At 24.0% G+C, this 15,653-nt stretch overlaps 2 protein-coding genes across 4 annotated transcripts; one reads left to right on the top strand and one right to left on the bottom strand.

Moving 5' to 3' along the window:
* Positions 1–503: 503 nt before the first annotated feature.
* Positions 504–3,483, bottom strand: LOC122498690 (metaxin-2-like). 3 transcript variants are annotated; one of them, XM_043606543.1, is made up of 4 exons: positions 3,181–3,474; positions 1,839–2,418; positions 934–1,068; positions 504–755 (listed from the first exon to the last, which is right to left on the bottom strand). In XM_043606543.1, exons 1-4 carry the CDS (start codon positions 3,224–3,226, stop codon positions 680–682), a joined length of 837 nt encoding a protein of 278 aa, XP_043462478.1. In that variant the 5' UTR covers positions 3,227–3,474; the 3' UTR covers positions 504–679. The 3 variants fall into 3 exon arrangements, with proteins under 3 accessions (XP_043462478.1, XP_043462479.1, XP_043462477.1); XM_043606544.1 differs by lacking the exon at positions 504–755 and having other exon boundaries at positions 795–1,068; XM_043606542.1 differs by lacking the exons at positions 504–755; positions 934–1,068 and adding an exon at positions 1,383–1,706 and having other exon boundaries at positions 3,181–3,483.
* Positions 3,484–4,481: 998 nt separating this feature from the next.
* LOC122498688 (60S ribosomal protein L23) lies at positions 4,482–6,923 on the top strand. Its single transcript, XM_043606541.1, has 4 exons — positions 4,482–4,564; positions 4,790–4,873; positions 5,450–5,578; positions 6,674–6,923. The coding sequence occupies exons 1-4, from the start codon at positions 4,552–4,554 to the stop codon at positions 6,868–6,870; spliced, it is 423 nt and encodes a 140-aa protein (XP_043462476.1). The 5' UTR covers positions 4,482–4,551; the 3' UTR covers positions 6,871–6,923.
* The last annotated feature ends 8,730 nt before the right edge of the window (positions 6,924–15,653 follow it).

The raw sequence follows: 15,653 nt of genomic DNA, 5'->3' as shown, positions 1-15,653 counted from the left end.
GTTTGTGAAAATAATTGAATTCTTGCAATAGAATTTTATAAAAAGTTTTTAAATTGATTGATTGATTAAATTGATTTTTTTTCGGGAAAATTTTATGAAATATTTTAAAGAATTCAATTCCTGTGAAAATTTTATTACTTATAAAAATATTGAATGTTTGTGAAGAATTTTATCAAAAATTTTTTGTGGAATTTTATTAAAATTGTATAGATATTGAAAATAATTAAGTTTCGAAAAGTTTTTGAGAATAATTGAATCGTTAAAAAAATTTTATTACTATTTTTAGAATTGTTTTTTTTAACTATTAGCGAATGTAAAGTGATGCAAATTTCCCCCAAAAATAAAGAGAAAAGTATCTTTTATTGTCATAAATTTAAAAAAAGTATGCATTGAAAGAAAATTCTCTTTCTGTTGATTTGATAAATTTTCTTTATTCAAAAAAAAAAAGAGTAAAAATTGAAAATAAAAAAAGATAAATAAAAATTGAGTTTCTAAATTAAAAATAAATATTAAAAAAAAAGTGATTTGATTTGAATCTAAAAAAAAAGATTTCAAACTTTTTTTTCGATCATGAGCTCAGTTGATTGTATCACATGATCTGAGGTAGTAATTGAACAGGTACATTTTTACAGAGTTGCAGTCGACACTTGGAAACTGAAAAGTTTCTTTCTAAAAAGTATTAAGTACTTAATACTCGTCCCCAATTTTCTGTTTCAATTTGTTTAATATCATCTATCGCTTGCGAATAAAAAATGCTGAAAAATTTAATTTCAAAACATTATAATAATAATAATAATATTTGTATTTTCAACATGCAGATATAATTTAACAATATATTCTAAATTATACAAAATAAATCAATTTTACTATTTAAATCGATGATGATAATTGAATTCAATTTTTTAATTCTAATCTGTCTTGGGCGTAAAATACCTATTTTCGATGCGCTTGCAAAATGTGACAAGAGTCGGGTATTTGTTAATGATATTCGCCAATAAATTATCCGGTAACGATGTTGTGATAATTGTAAACATGTGTCCAAACACCAGGGCGTCCAATTCGTTCGGCCTGAGGAATTAAAAAAAAAACAAGAATTAATATAAAGATTAATTTATTATACATATTAGTATTTTACTTCCGAGAATTTTTTATTAAAAAACAAGCTAAATAAAATGGATTATATTCGGAAAATGTTAATAAACATTAATGTTTATTAATTATTAATACTTTAAAGTATTAAAATCATTGTGTGAATGTTTTATTTACCTAGTTTTTAATTTATAAAAAAATACGTAAAAGGATTAAAAAGTAGAGTATTAAAATAAAAAGTAATCGAAGAAAATATGTCTTATGAAGTGAAAGAATTACATGCAGATATTTTTTCAAAATTAACCAATTTTTAATTCACATTCGTCGAGGAATTTGGATTGTGAATGAATAATGATGAATCACGTTGTGTGGATGAGAAAATGGATTCGTCAGAGTAGGAAAATTTCCATGAATCTTCAAAAAAATTGCCAATTACTTCGAAATCTTCACTTAATGATTTTCTTGGATGAAAATAATTTTCATTTATATGTCGATTGTGCTTCATAATTAATGGATATTGTTTAATTAGATTTGAAATGCATTCAATAGTGGGAAGGAATTCAGTATTTGTCAGTGTTTTTATATGTCCATAAACCAATGCGTCCAATTCCGTTGGCCTTTAAAGAGAGAGAATAAACTTTATATAGAAAAAAAAGGGAAATTGAAGAAAAGGAGAAAAATTAATGTAGAAAAAAAAATTAAGACAATAAAAGAAAAAGGAAGATGGAAAAAAAAGGAAAATTCTTTACCTTTCGCCGAAAAAATACGTTTTACTTTCAAGTCGTTCAGACAGGGCGTCACAGCAATTTTTCACTTCCTCCAGTACTTCATCGAGTGTTTTATTATACCAGCCCAATACTTTGAGTTTCTTTGTTATTTGCGATTGTTTTTGCCAATTTAGAATGTAATTCAATGGCCATGGATAGACACTGCCGTATCTTGGTTTTGTAATATTGTTCAAAGTCTTTGGTTCACACCAACAAATATATTGTTCCGCATTCACGAGAACATCATTAACTAATGAAATATACGCTCTCATATCAGCCTTGTCGGTTGCCTCCAATTCCTCCGATAGACTCGTGCCCTTTGAATTGATAAAATTTACAATTCCATTGAAATCCGAGACGACAAATGCACCGCATTGTATGAAAGGAACACGTCCCGATGGCGACATATATTCCGCATTTCTTCTTGGCTCAACTTGAAATTCTAAATTACACATTTTCAAATAAGCCTGCACTGCGAGACAATTTGAATTGTCTGGTAATAAAATTTGCTCCACCTCGTATGGTTGATACATTTTTATCAGTTGCGGCCATGGATCTTGTGCTGGAATTAATAAATTAAAAATTAATTAATATTTACCGTTCTATTTTTTTACCACCATTAATTATTTTCAAAAGAGAAAAATAATATTATTTTGTTGAAATAGAAAAAGAGTTTTTGAAAACAGCACAAAATAGTGAGTTTAAAAATATATTTTTAAGTTGACAGATAAAATTAATTTTTTTTCCCCTAACAAAATTATTTTTGATTTTCTTTAAAAAAATTTCAAATTCAAACCTTTAATAAAATTCAACAACTAAATAATAAGAATATGTTTTATAATAATTTAAACTTCCATAAAATTTGTCAGAAAAAATTAAATTATTTACAAAAATTTTAATAAAACTCTGTGCAAGAAATCAATTATTTTTACAAGAATTCAATTACATTTTACAAATAATGAAATTCTTCGCTGAAATTCAAATATTTTCAAAAAATCTACTTTCTTAATAAAATTTCTCAAAAGAATTCAATTATTTAAAAAAAAAATGTAATAAAATTCGTTGCAAGAATTCAATTATTTTAATAAATAATCTAATTCTTCACAGGATTTCATTGAAAAAAAAAATTAATTCCCTGATTTCCCTGACCTGTGGAAACCCTGTATTTTCTTTTCTATTTTATTAAAATAAAATGTGCTTTTGAAAAACAAATAAAAAGTGAGGTTAGAAAAAAACTATACTTTTTTTGGAAATAAAAAATCTTTCGAAAAAAACAAAAATAATTTTCTGAAATTAAAACTTAAATATATATATTTATAATTACCACCAAGTTCCATGGAAATTGTTTCTGTCAACAGTACTTTAGGCATGTTTGTAAATTTATTTAATAAACAAAAATAATTAGTGTATTTTTTATATAAAAATATATAAAAATCAAGCCTTGTTGAAATTAAAAACAGACATTTGTTTGTGGTCAATGATGATTTTGTCGAATTTTGTGTCTTAATTGTTATTTACTATTATTAAGTTTGTTTACTAATTTGCCGCAATTACATTCTTAAAAATTGTTTTTTAACAAAATTTTCTTTCGGTTTTTACGTTTTAGCAGACGACAAAATGTCAAAAAGTAATTCCAAAATCTTCAACTTACTGCGCGTGTGCAATGAAGAATATCGTGATTGGTTACATTCCTCCCAGGAATATTTAATAGAATTTACCATTTTTATCGATTTTTACAAAAATTGACTATTTTCTCTACAAAGAATACTATAAATTTGATCAAAAGTGGTAATTTTGACAATTAAAGTAATATTTAGTTGAATTTGTAAAAATATTTTTGAGAGAAAAGCTAAAAAACGTCATATTGCGTTTCAAATGTGCGCGCTAATAAGCAGCCAATCAGCGTTGCGCAGTCGCCATTTTGGAATCCGAGTAAGATTAGGTTAGGTGCAAAAGCAGCACAAAAGATTTTGGAAGCACGCAAGGAAGCAATCTCAAGAACTTCCGTTAAAAAAACAACTTCTGTTAACAGTTTTTTTTAAATAATGAGTAATTTTAATACTTCTAGTCAATAAGAAAGTAAATTTCGAATAATTAACGTTGAAAAAAGTCCGATGACCAAAAATTTATAGGTATCAAAAAATTACCACAAAAAAGCGAAAATTCTCCACACCAGGTATTGTAAGTTTCTTGAAGAATGTTTTTAGCATCGATCTAAATAGTTAATAATTATTTATTATATATAATTTTATCGTAATCAACATTCAGGTGTTTTTCGCAAAAAAAGCACGAATGTCAATGTTTTAGCACTTAAGTCAAAGTAATTTTTATAACAGAAAAAATGTTGTAAAATTTGCTATAATACAAGAATATTTAGAAATTAAGAATCTAACAAGAAAAATTGCAAAAACCGATTCTAACCTGTTTTTCCAAAGACGAAAACATTTCATTAAAAATTCCATTTTGAAACAATTTTGTCACACTAAAATTTTGACAAAACATGGTAATGAAAATTAAATCTTTTTTTTAATATCAAAAATTGTAAATTGACGTGAAAAATTTTGAAAACTCGATGATTTTACCGCAAACGGAAATAGAGTGTACTCTGTGACCGGAAGTGACACGTGACGTGCGCAAAAACGAATGCTCTGTGATCACTGAAAAGCATCTTCTTTTTCTTTCAAAAGTCGCCACCATGTCGAAGAGAGGTAGGTTTTACTTATGTGATTTTAATCCATCGAAATCTCGACATTAATAATTCATCCAGTGAAATTAAAACCGAATAATACAAGTTTAATAATTACATATTCTTTATTCATAAAGTTATTGTATCAGTGTTTAATTAAAGTCGACGAAAAATGAATGTGTTAACTGAGTGTGATTCTTTGCCAGAAATGTTTATCAATAATCAAACAAATTTTTTCTCGATTAAGGTCGTGGAGGTTCCGCAGGAGCCAAATTCAGGATATCCCTTGGTTTACCCGTGGGAGCCGTTATCAATTGTGCAGATAATACAGGTAAGTTTTGTGTTCTTTGGCAAAAAAATGTTTAACGATTCCCCAAAACATAACCTCAAAAATAGAATGACACATTGTTCCCTTCTAAATTTTCTTTTCTGTAATAAAAATTTTAATAATTATTTTTGATTATTTTGAAGGAAAAATTCAATTTTTTGTACTAATTTTAATATTCAAAATAATTTTGCTCTTTTTGTTGACAATTTTTTTTTTGTTATTGGGATAAACAAATTATTTTAAAGAATTGAATAAGTGAATAAATTTATTTTTTATTTCGGGAAATCGTTAAATTTACATAATTACAATATTGTAGAATGTATATTTAAAGAAAATTTACTAGTGTTAATAATTTTCCTATTTTGTAACTTTATTTTCGAAAATTTTATTACTTTTAACGCACGAAAATTTATGCTTTTTTCTTACAGTAATTAAACAAAAAAAAATTGTAGAAATTTTAAGATTTTGCGTTAAAAATTGATTTTTTATGAGATATAATTATTGGTTCTTAAAATAATTATTTCTATTAATAATAATTAAAGAAAGGACTAGAATAGTAATTTTTTCCTCTTCTTTTAGGTGCAAAGAACCTTTATGTCATCGCAGTTCAAGGAATTAAAGGTCGTTTGAACCGTTTGCCTGCTGCAGGTTCTGGCGATATGATTGTTGCAACTGTCAAAAAAGGAAAGCCTGAACTAAGAAAAAAGGGTAAGGAGAAAAAAAAATTATTTTAAGAAAATTTAACAAAATTTTGTTATAAAAGTCAATTTTTTTCATTTTATTAGAATAATTTAATTACAGGGATCACCCATTTTTTACATAATTCTCTTTTTTATTCCCTTAAATTATAAAATTCCCTTGAAACACCTGAAATCATATATTTTTTCCTCTTTTTCTCCTTATTTTTAAGAAATAAAACAATTTTTAATTGGGCTTAAAAAAAAGAAATTTTAGTTTCTTGAAACTTAAAAATCTTAATTATTTCTGAGCCATTAAGGGGAGATTTCGACAAAATTTTTAACTATATTAAGAAAATGATTAAAATCTTCCAAGAAAATATTTTTATAGGAAAATTTTTTTATTTCCTAATAATTTTTAAAGAGGAAGTTATTGGTCAAAACGTATTCTGTCCCTTTTTGAATTTTTATTTTTCTTAAAAATTTATAGATTTTGTAAATCCATCCGTAATTTTGTAGAAAATATGTTTTTGCATTCACAAAAAAATTGCTGAATGAAAAAAAATGATTTTTATTATTTTTGAAGCATTTTTTTGAAAAAAAAACATTGTTTTTAGGTTGAAAATGCTGAAAAAATATTTTTTTATATTAAAATTTACTTGTTTATTTTTCTAACTAATTTCAAATCATAATTTTTTAAAATAAAAAGTAGTAAATACAAAAAAATTATGATAAAATTATAATTTGAAATTAGTTGGAAAAATAAATAATTGAATTTCCATATTATAAAAAAATTGAATAACAATAGTTTTTTTTAGCATGATCAACCTATTCGGTTCTTTAAAAAAAAAATAATAATTTGCATCATTTTTATACAAAAATTTCCAAATTTAATTTATTTATAAAACAATTTTTTAGAAAATTTGAAATATCTTAAGGGAAATTTTTATTTATTTTTCTTTATGATAAATACAGAATCTTTTCTGTATAAGTAGAGAAAAATAAATAATAAAAAAAATACTAAAAGAATAAAATAATAATGAATAGCATATGTGAGGTTTTTTCCGAATTATATTTATAAGAACTTTATTAATCGAGAAACTTATTTTTTCCTTTTTTTCCACAGTTATGCCAGCGGTGGTAATTCGGCAACGAAAGCCGTTCCGCAGGAAGGACGGGGTCTTTATATATTTTGAAGACAATGCAGGTGTGATTGTCAATAATAAAGGAGAAATGAAAGGCTCCGCTATTACAGGACCAGTTGCTAAGGAGTGTGCGGATTTGTGGCCAAGAATTGCATCAAATGCCAGCAGTATCTCCTAAAACCTTCTTGTAAATTTATTATCATACATAAAATAAAAAAACTCTTCTACAAATTCATGAAGGTACTTTATTTTTTAAATTATATACTTCAAACAATCATTATTTTAAATGTATAGAAGAATTTTATTAATTTCTTCTATAATTTACAATATTTAATATATTTATTAAATATGTATATTCATATTTATTTAAATTAAAACCAACTTTATTCAGAATAAATTTAAGTAATTATTTTTTAGTTTAATTTTGAATGATTTTAAATTAAATTTTGATTTTTTAATCTATATTAATAATCGTTATTGTATTCTGGTAATCTGTTCGCAGTTTGAAGTTAGTTATTTGCTTTTTTGTTTCCTAACATTTTTTTAATAATTTTTCTTTTTAAATATTTTTAATTTTAAAATTATTATTAAAACAGTTTTAAAATAATTGTATTCTTTCGAGAAATTTTATTAAAATTGAATTAAAAATAATTAAATTCCTCCAAAGAATGTTATTATTAATGAAAATAATTGAATTCCTTAAAAGAATTTTATTATTTCTAAAAAATAATTGAAATTTTGCGAAGAATTTAATCAACATTTTTTAATATAGTTGAGAATTCTTTAAAGAAAATGTATTTAAAATTCTGAAAAATTAGTTTTCAAATCCTATAAAAAATAATTTAATTTTTCAAGAATTTTATTAAAAAAAATTACATTTAATTAAATTTTTATAAACAAATTGTATCATTTTCTAATTTTTATTGAAAATTATAATATTTAACAATAAATTTCTTTAAAATTTTGAAAATAATTGAATTTTTAAAATAAATTTTACATAAAATTTGAGAAATAATTAAACTTTTCGAAATTATTTCAATTTTAGAATTATTTTAATTATTAAATTCAATTCAATTTTTTAAAAAAATTGAATTTTGGAATTATAATTGAAATTTTTTAAGTTTTAAAGAATATAATTGAATTTTTTTAAGTTTTAAAGAATATATTTGAATATTTTTTAAGGAATTTAACAAAAGAAAAGATTTTTTATAACCAGATTAGAAGGAAACGAGAAGGAAACAATTAAAATAATTAAAAATAATTGAATTTTTGCAAAGACTTTACTATTTAAAAAAATTATTGAATTGTTTCAGTGGATTTATTAAAATTTTAGAAAATAATTTAATTCTTTTAAAAATTTAAACAATAATAATTAATTATTTACTTAATAAGTGATTTTTTAAAATTTTGATTATGAAATGATTCAAAATAACTTTAATATTATTACACAAATTATTACATTTAATTATTAATAAAAAAAAGAATATAAAATTAAATTTGTACTTAAAATTAATTAATTTATTAATTAATTTTATTATTATAATTCATTAATTTCATTATAATAATATTATTATTATTTATAATATTATAATTCATTAATTAATTTAAAGTTCATTCACAGTGAAATTCAGTAGTGATTTTAGATTAAATTTATTTTTTGTTCATTTCTTTGTTTTCTAAATTTTAATTCAATTAAATTTGATTTAAATTTTTTAACTCAATAATTCATTTCGTTATTATAATTGTAATATTATAATTCAACTGTAATTAAATAAAAAATTGCAAACTTTAAGAAAATTAAATTAAAAATATAAAATAATTCAATAACTTTAAAATTAAGTGCATAAATTTAATTATTTTCAAAAATTAACATTTTTTATAATACGAGACTTAATTATTATTGAATAGCGACTAACGAAGAAACTCATCTTTATATTTTCTGTAATTAATTTAATAATAAGTAATTTAATCTTAATTATTAATAATTAGATGTTATTATTATTTATTTTCAATAAATTTTAATAAATTAATAATAATATAAATTAATAATAACATTAATTAATATTAATAATTAATTGTATTAATAATAGAAAAATAAAAATAAAAAAAAGTTACTAGATAAAGAATTTGAATTTACCGCGCTGCTAACAGCGCCGCTCACAGTGAACTAACTGACAAAATTGTCGGTAACTTATGGGCAGCCATTTTAATTTTGTCAGTCCTTCCATGACAGTGAACGGAAGAGAAGTTCTTCATAATTATCAAGGTTTTTGAAATTGAAATTAGAATATAAATTGTTTTGTTCCATTATTAAGTATTATTAGTTTCTAATCACATAAATGAGAAGAAATACGATTATGGATGTCTATTGTGAAATGTATTGGAAAATTCACATTAATCGTGAAAAAGTACAGGTTAGATTCAATGTTTATTTCATTTATTTGTTGTTTCTTTGTTTTTCTCCGCGGGTTATGAATCTTGTAAGTAAACTTGCATCAAGTGTTTAAAATTAAACAAAAAGGTAAATGTTTGTAAAGTTTTACAATTTATTTAGTCTTTCATCAATGAAAAATTATATTTTCCCTTGTCATCACACGGGAGTAAAAATTCTAACTTGTTTCTTTTAATTATTAACTGTGAATTTTAACGAAAAAATTACAATCTATTTTAATAAATACTAAATATTAATAGCGTGAATAATTATTAATTTTCCATTTATTATTATTAATTACTATTTCATAAATCAAATTGTTTTTTAAATTGATTAATAGTGCGCTGATGTTAGCGGTGCTTAAGTAAACTAAATAAAAAAATTGTCGGTAACTTATCGTCTAGTTTTTATTCACTGTCGGTATTTTTTTTTTCTGGCGGGAATTTTGGCGCCTTTGCTATAGTTGGGCAGCCATTTTGATTCTTTCAGTATTTCCCTGTCAATGACTGGGAGTAGATGTGTTTCCTCTGTAATTATTAATGTTTTTTAGTATAAATAGAATTCAAAAAAGATAATAGTGATTATTTCCGAAGAATTTAGTTTTCAAACACTAAAATGAAATTGGATTTTGTTATGGATGGTATATTGAAATGTGTTGGAAAATTTATATTTAACGACAAAAATTGAAGGTTAGATTTTGCGTTTATTTTTTATATTTTGTGGATAATCGTTCATTTTAGTGCTTAATTAAGTGTATATTTATACATTTTTTAAATTCTTTTCCATATTTATTTAGTCTTTCAATGAAACATTATATTTTCCCTTGTCATCACACGGGAGTAAAAATTCTATCTTGTTTCTTTTAATATTATCTGTGAATTTTAACGAAAAAATTACAATCTTTTTTAATAAATACTAAAGATTAATAATGTGAATAATTATAAATTTTCCATTTATTATTATTAATTACTATTTCATAAAGAAAATGGTTTTTTTTATTGTTTAATAGTGCGCTGATGATAGCGGCGCTTAAGTAAACTAAATAGCAAAATTGTCGGTAACTTATCGACTAGTTTTTATATTCACTGTCGGTAATTTTTTTTTTCTGGCGGGAATTTTGGCGCCTTTGCTATAGTTGGGCAGCCATTTTGATTTTTTCAGTATTTCCCTGTCAATGACTGGGAGTAGATGTGTTTCCTCTGTAATTATTAATGTTTTTCAGTATAAATAGAATTCAAAAAAGATAATAGTGATTATTTCCGAAGAATTTAGTTTTCAAACACTAAAATGAAATTGGATTTTATTATGGATGCATATTGAAATGTGTTGGAAAATTTATATGTAAAGACAAAAATTGAAGGTTAGATTTTGCGTTTATTTTTTATATTTTGTGGATAATCGTTCATTTTAGTGCTTAATTAAGTGTATATTTATAAATTTTTTTAATTCCCCCCCCATTTATTTATTCTTTCAATGAAAAATTATTCTACTTGTAATTTTTTCCTGAAAAAAATTCTATCTTTTTTCTTAATATCCAGTATTATTAACAATAACGATTTTGGCGTTAAATTTTTTGAAATATATTATTTTTTAAAAAATATTTTTTTAAACATTAATTTATTTAAAATTAATATTAATAGGTTTTATAATATTATATATTTTAAAAATATTCTTTATGGGTCGTCCATATACCACGTGGACACTTTTGAGAGGAGGGAGGGGGTAAAAAAAGTTTGAAAATGTCCATGATCCCATGTATTTTTGTGTCCACAAGGGGGAGGGGGGAGGGTAAAAATCTTTGAAAAACTGTCCACGTGGTATATGGACGACCCCTTAGTACAATTTATCCTATTTCTTTCCTAACAAAAAAGAAAATTGATGAATAAAGAAAAAATGAATAAAATTTGTATATTGTTAGTATTTTTAAAAACAATATTTTTTATTCATTTTTTTGTAAATTAGGTATAATTGAAATAAATAATGGCAAGGTTTTAGTCAAACAAATTATAAGATTGCTTGTATTTGGAAAAGTATAAGCCCCTTTTTTATATCTTCCCTTCGTACTTTGGTGCATTTGTGTTGTATTCACAAAAAAGTGGTTTTCTTTTATAAAGATTTTTTATTGCAAATATTTTTAACAATCAAATTTAAATTGTCTCAAATAAAAATAAAATTTGTTTGTTCCACTAAAAAAAAATTTATTTGATTCAATTATTTTCAAAAGTAATAAAATTCTTTGCAGAAATTCAATTACATTAAAAAATTTTTTTTTAATTTTAGTCAAAATTTCAATTATCTTTAGAAATATTGAAACATTTTCTCCGAAATTCAATTATTTTTAAAAATTTTTTTACAATTCTTGGCAAAATTTCATTTATTTTCAAAAATTTTCTACCTCTAAATATTTATTATTACATTATTTATTATTTTAATAACATTTTTCAAAAGAATTCAATTATTTTTTAAAAATTTGATAAAAATTTACGCAGACATTTAATTATTTTAATCAAATAATAAAAATTTCACAGGAATTCAATTACTTGTAAATTTTTATAAATTTGTTCGCAATAATACAAGTACTATTTTCGTCAAGAGTATTCAGTTATTTAAAAATTTAAAGATAAAATTCTTTATGAGAATTCAATTTTAAGAAACATGCAATTATTCAATAACTTGTTATTTTTGTATTTAAATAATTTAATTCTAGTAGAATTTTCTAATAATAATTGATTTAAAAATGAATTTCAGTTAAAATTTTAGAAATTCGAAAATTATTAAAAATAATTGATCATAGAAGAATTTTAGTTAAAAGTTCTTCAAAATAATAATTTAATTGAAATGATGAAAGTAATTTTGAAGAGGTTACAGTAAAAATATTCTTAGAATATTAATAAAAGGATTTTAACACTCAATTTGTATTTAAAACAAATAAAAAGTCTTGTTGGTTCTGAGACAAATATAAATTAATATAAAATAAGAGCAAATAACTATCTTATCAAATGAATAAATATTTGTAGTTGTTTCTTTTGGTAGTAATTTTTCACAATCGATTCGAAAACTCGTCGAAAGATGACTCCTCGTGTTCGAAAATACGACCAACTTAAATTTTTTTTTGTATATTCATGCCTCCATTTACGAGAATGGAATTCCAGCAGCTTACAACAATTCTATTCAAAGATCTTAATCTTGATAATAATCTGGAAGATCCCGACGTTAATCCTGCTTTTATATTAAAGAAGGGGGATATCGATCATGTTTCACTTTTTTACTTTTGAGATATTATTCTTATTTCATCAACTCAGCATTTCCATTTAAACAAGAATAATACTTTTACATCAGTAAATATTTCTCAAGCAAACTTGTTGACATAAATTGATGACTTCGGCTACTCAAGTTCATTAGTACAAGTCATTCAAGTGTATTTTTCCTCTTTTTTTGCATTTTTATGAAATTCTAGTATATACAATTTTCTTCATTGTATACAAATATATTTTTCTCATGTTGAGAAGCTATCCAATTTTTTGTTGTAGTGAATAATAATTTTATTATTATTATTTGTCTGACAGCGATTGTGTGCAATTGCTACTATACTTAAAAATTGAAATAAAATTCTCTATTCCTCAGGATTTCATAGTGCTCAGTCCCTTCTAGAGCTCAGGTGATTTTATAAAAAATATATTTTTAATATATTTTTTACCAAATTTTGATTGTCTGATAGCGTACGGGTCGAACTGATACTACTTAAAAATTGAAATAAAATTCTCTATTCTTCAGGATTTCATAGTGCTCAGTCCCTACTAGAACTCAGGTACTTTTTAGATGAATAGAATTTTTGATTTCATAATAAATATATTTTTAATATATTTTTTACCAAATTTTGATTGTCTGATAGCGTACGGGTGAGGGTGCTACTACTTAAAAATTGAAATAAAATTCTCTGTTTCTCAGGATTTTGTAGTGCTCAGTCCCTACTAGAACTCAGGTACTTTTTAGATGAATAGAGTTTTTGATTTTATAAGAAATATATTTTTAATATATTTTTTACCAAATTTTGATTGTCTGATAGCGTTCGGGTGAGATTGCTACTACTTAAAAATTGAAATAAAATTCTTTATTCTTCAGGATTTTGTAGTGCTTAGTCCCTACTAGAACTCAGGTACTTTTAAGATGAATAGAATTTTTGATTTTATAAGATATATATTTTTAATATATTTTTTACCAAATTTTGATTGTCTGATAGCGTACGGGTGGACCTGCTACTACATAAAAATTAAAATAAATTTCTCTATTCCTCAGGATTTCATAGTGCTCAGTCCCTTCTAGAGCTCAGGTGATTTTATAAAAAATATATTTTTAATATATTTTTTACCAAATTTTGATTGTCTGATAGCGTACAAGTCGAACTGATACTACTTAAAAATTGAAATAAAATTCTCTATTCTTCAGGATTTTATAGTGCTCAGTCCCTACTAGAACTCAGGTACTTTTTAGATGAATAGAATTTTTGATTTCATAAGAAATATATTTTGAATATATTTTTTACCAAATTTTGATTGTCTGATAGCGTTCGGGTGAGGGTGCTACTACTTAAAAATTGAAATAAAATTCTCTGTTTCTCAGGATTTCATAGTGCTTAGTCCCTACTAGAACTCAGGTACTTTTTAGATGAATAGAATTTTTGATTTTATAAGAAATATATTTTTAATATATTTTTTACCAAATTTTGATTGTCTGATAGCGTACGGGTGAGGGTGCTACTACTTAAAAATTGAAATAAAATTCTCTATTCTTCAGGATTTCATAGTGCTCAGTCCCTACTAGAACTCAGGTACTTTTTAGATGAATAGAATTTTTGATTTCATAAGAAATATATTTTTAATTTATTTTTTACCAAATTTTGATTGTCTGATAGCGTACGGGTGAGGGTGCTACTACTTAAAAATTGAAATAAAATTCTCTGTTTCTCAGGATTTTGTAGTGCTCAGTCCCTACTAGAACTCAGGTGATCTTAAGATGAATAGAGTTTTTGATTTTATAAGAAATATATTTTTAATATATTTTTTACTAAATTTTGATTGTCTGATAGCGTACGGGTGGACCTGCTACTACTTAAAAATTGAAATAAAATTCTCTATTCTTCAGGATTTCATTGTGCTCAGTCCCTACTAGAACTCAGGTACTTTTTAGCTGAATAGAATTTTTGATTTCATAAGAAATATATTTTTAATTTATTTTTTATTAAATTTTGATTGTCTGATTGCGTACGGGTGAGGGTGCTACTACTATTTAAAAATTAAAATAAAATTCTGTATTCTATAGAATTTCATAGTGCTCAGTCCCTAAAAGAACTCAGGTACTTTTTAGATGAATAGAATTTTTGATTTCATAAGAAATATATTTTGAATATATTTTTTACCAAATTTTGATTGTCTGATAGCGTACGGGTGAGGGTGCTACTACTTAAAAATTGAAATAAAATTCTCTATTCTTCAGGATTTCATAGTGCTCAGTCCCTACTAGAACTCAGGTACTTTTTAGATGAATAGAATTTTTGATTTCATAATAAATATATTTTTAATATATTTTTTACCAAATTTTGATTGTCTGATAGCGTACGGGTGAGGGTGCTACTACTTAAAAATTGAAATAAAATTCTCTATTCTTCAGGATTTCATTGTGCTTAGTCCCTACTAGAACTCAGGTGATCTTAAGATGAATAGAGTTTTTGATTTTATAAGAAATATATTTTTAATATATTTTTTACTAAATTTTGATTGTCTGATAGCGTACGGGTGGACCTGCTACTACTTAAAAATTGAAATAAAATTCTCTATTCTTCAGGATTTCATTGTGCTCAGTCCCTACTAGAACTCAGGTACTTTTTAGCTGAATAGAATTTTTGATTTCATAATAAATATATTTTTAATATATTTTTTACCAAATTTTGATTGTCTGATAGCGTTCGGGTGAGGGTGCTACTACTTAAAAATTGAAATAAAATTCTCTGTTTCTCAGGATTTCATAGTGCTCAGTCCCTACTAGAACTCAGGTGATTTTAAGATGAATAGAATTTTTGATTTCATAAGAAATATATTTTTAATTTATTTTTTATTAAATTTTGATTGTCTGATAGCGTACGGGTGAGGGTGCTACTACTTAAAAATTAAAATAAAATTCTGTATTCTTCAGAATTTCATAGTGCTCAGTCCCTAAAAGAACTCAGGTAATTTTTAGATGAATAGAATTTTTGATTTCATAAGAAATATATTTTTAATATATTTTTCACTTAATTTTGATTGTCTGATAGCGTTCGGGTGAGGGTGCTACTACTAAAAAATTGAAATAAAATTCTCTATTCTTCAGGATTTCATAGTGCTCAGTCCCTACTAGAACTCAGGTACTTTTTAGATGAATAGAATTTTTGATTTCATAAGAAATATATTTTGAATATATTTTTTACCAAATTTTGATTGTCTGATAGCGTTCGGGTGAGGGTGCTACTACTTAAAAATTGAAATAAAATTCTCTGT

This window comes from Leptopilina heterotoma, unplaced genomic scaffold, assembly GCF_015476425.1.
Source record: "Leptopilina heterotoma isolate Lh14 unplaced genomic scaffold, ASM1547642v1 Lhet_157, whole genome shotgun sequence".
Lineage (NCBI taxonomy): Eukaryota > Metazoa > Arthropoda > Insecta > Hymenoptera > Figitidae > Leptopilina > Leptopilina heterotoma.
This window is presented reverse-complemented; position numbering and strand designations above follow the sequence as displayed.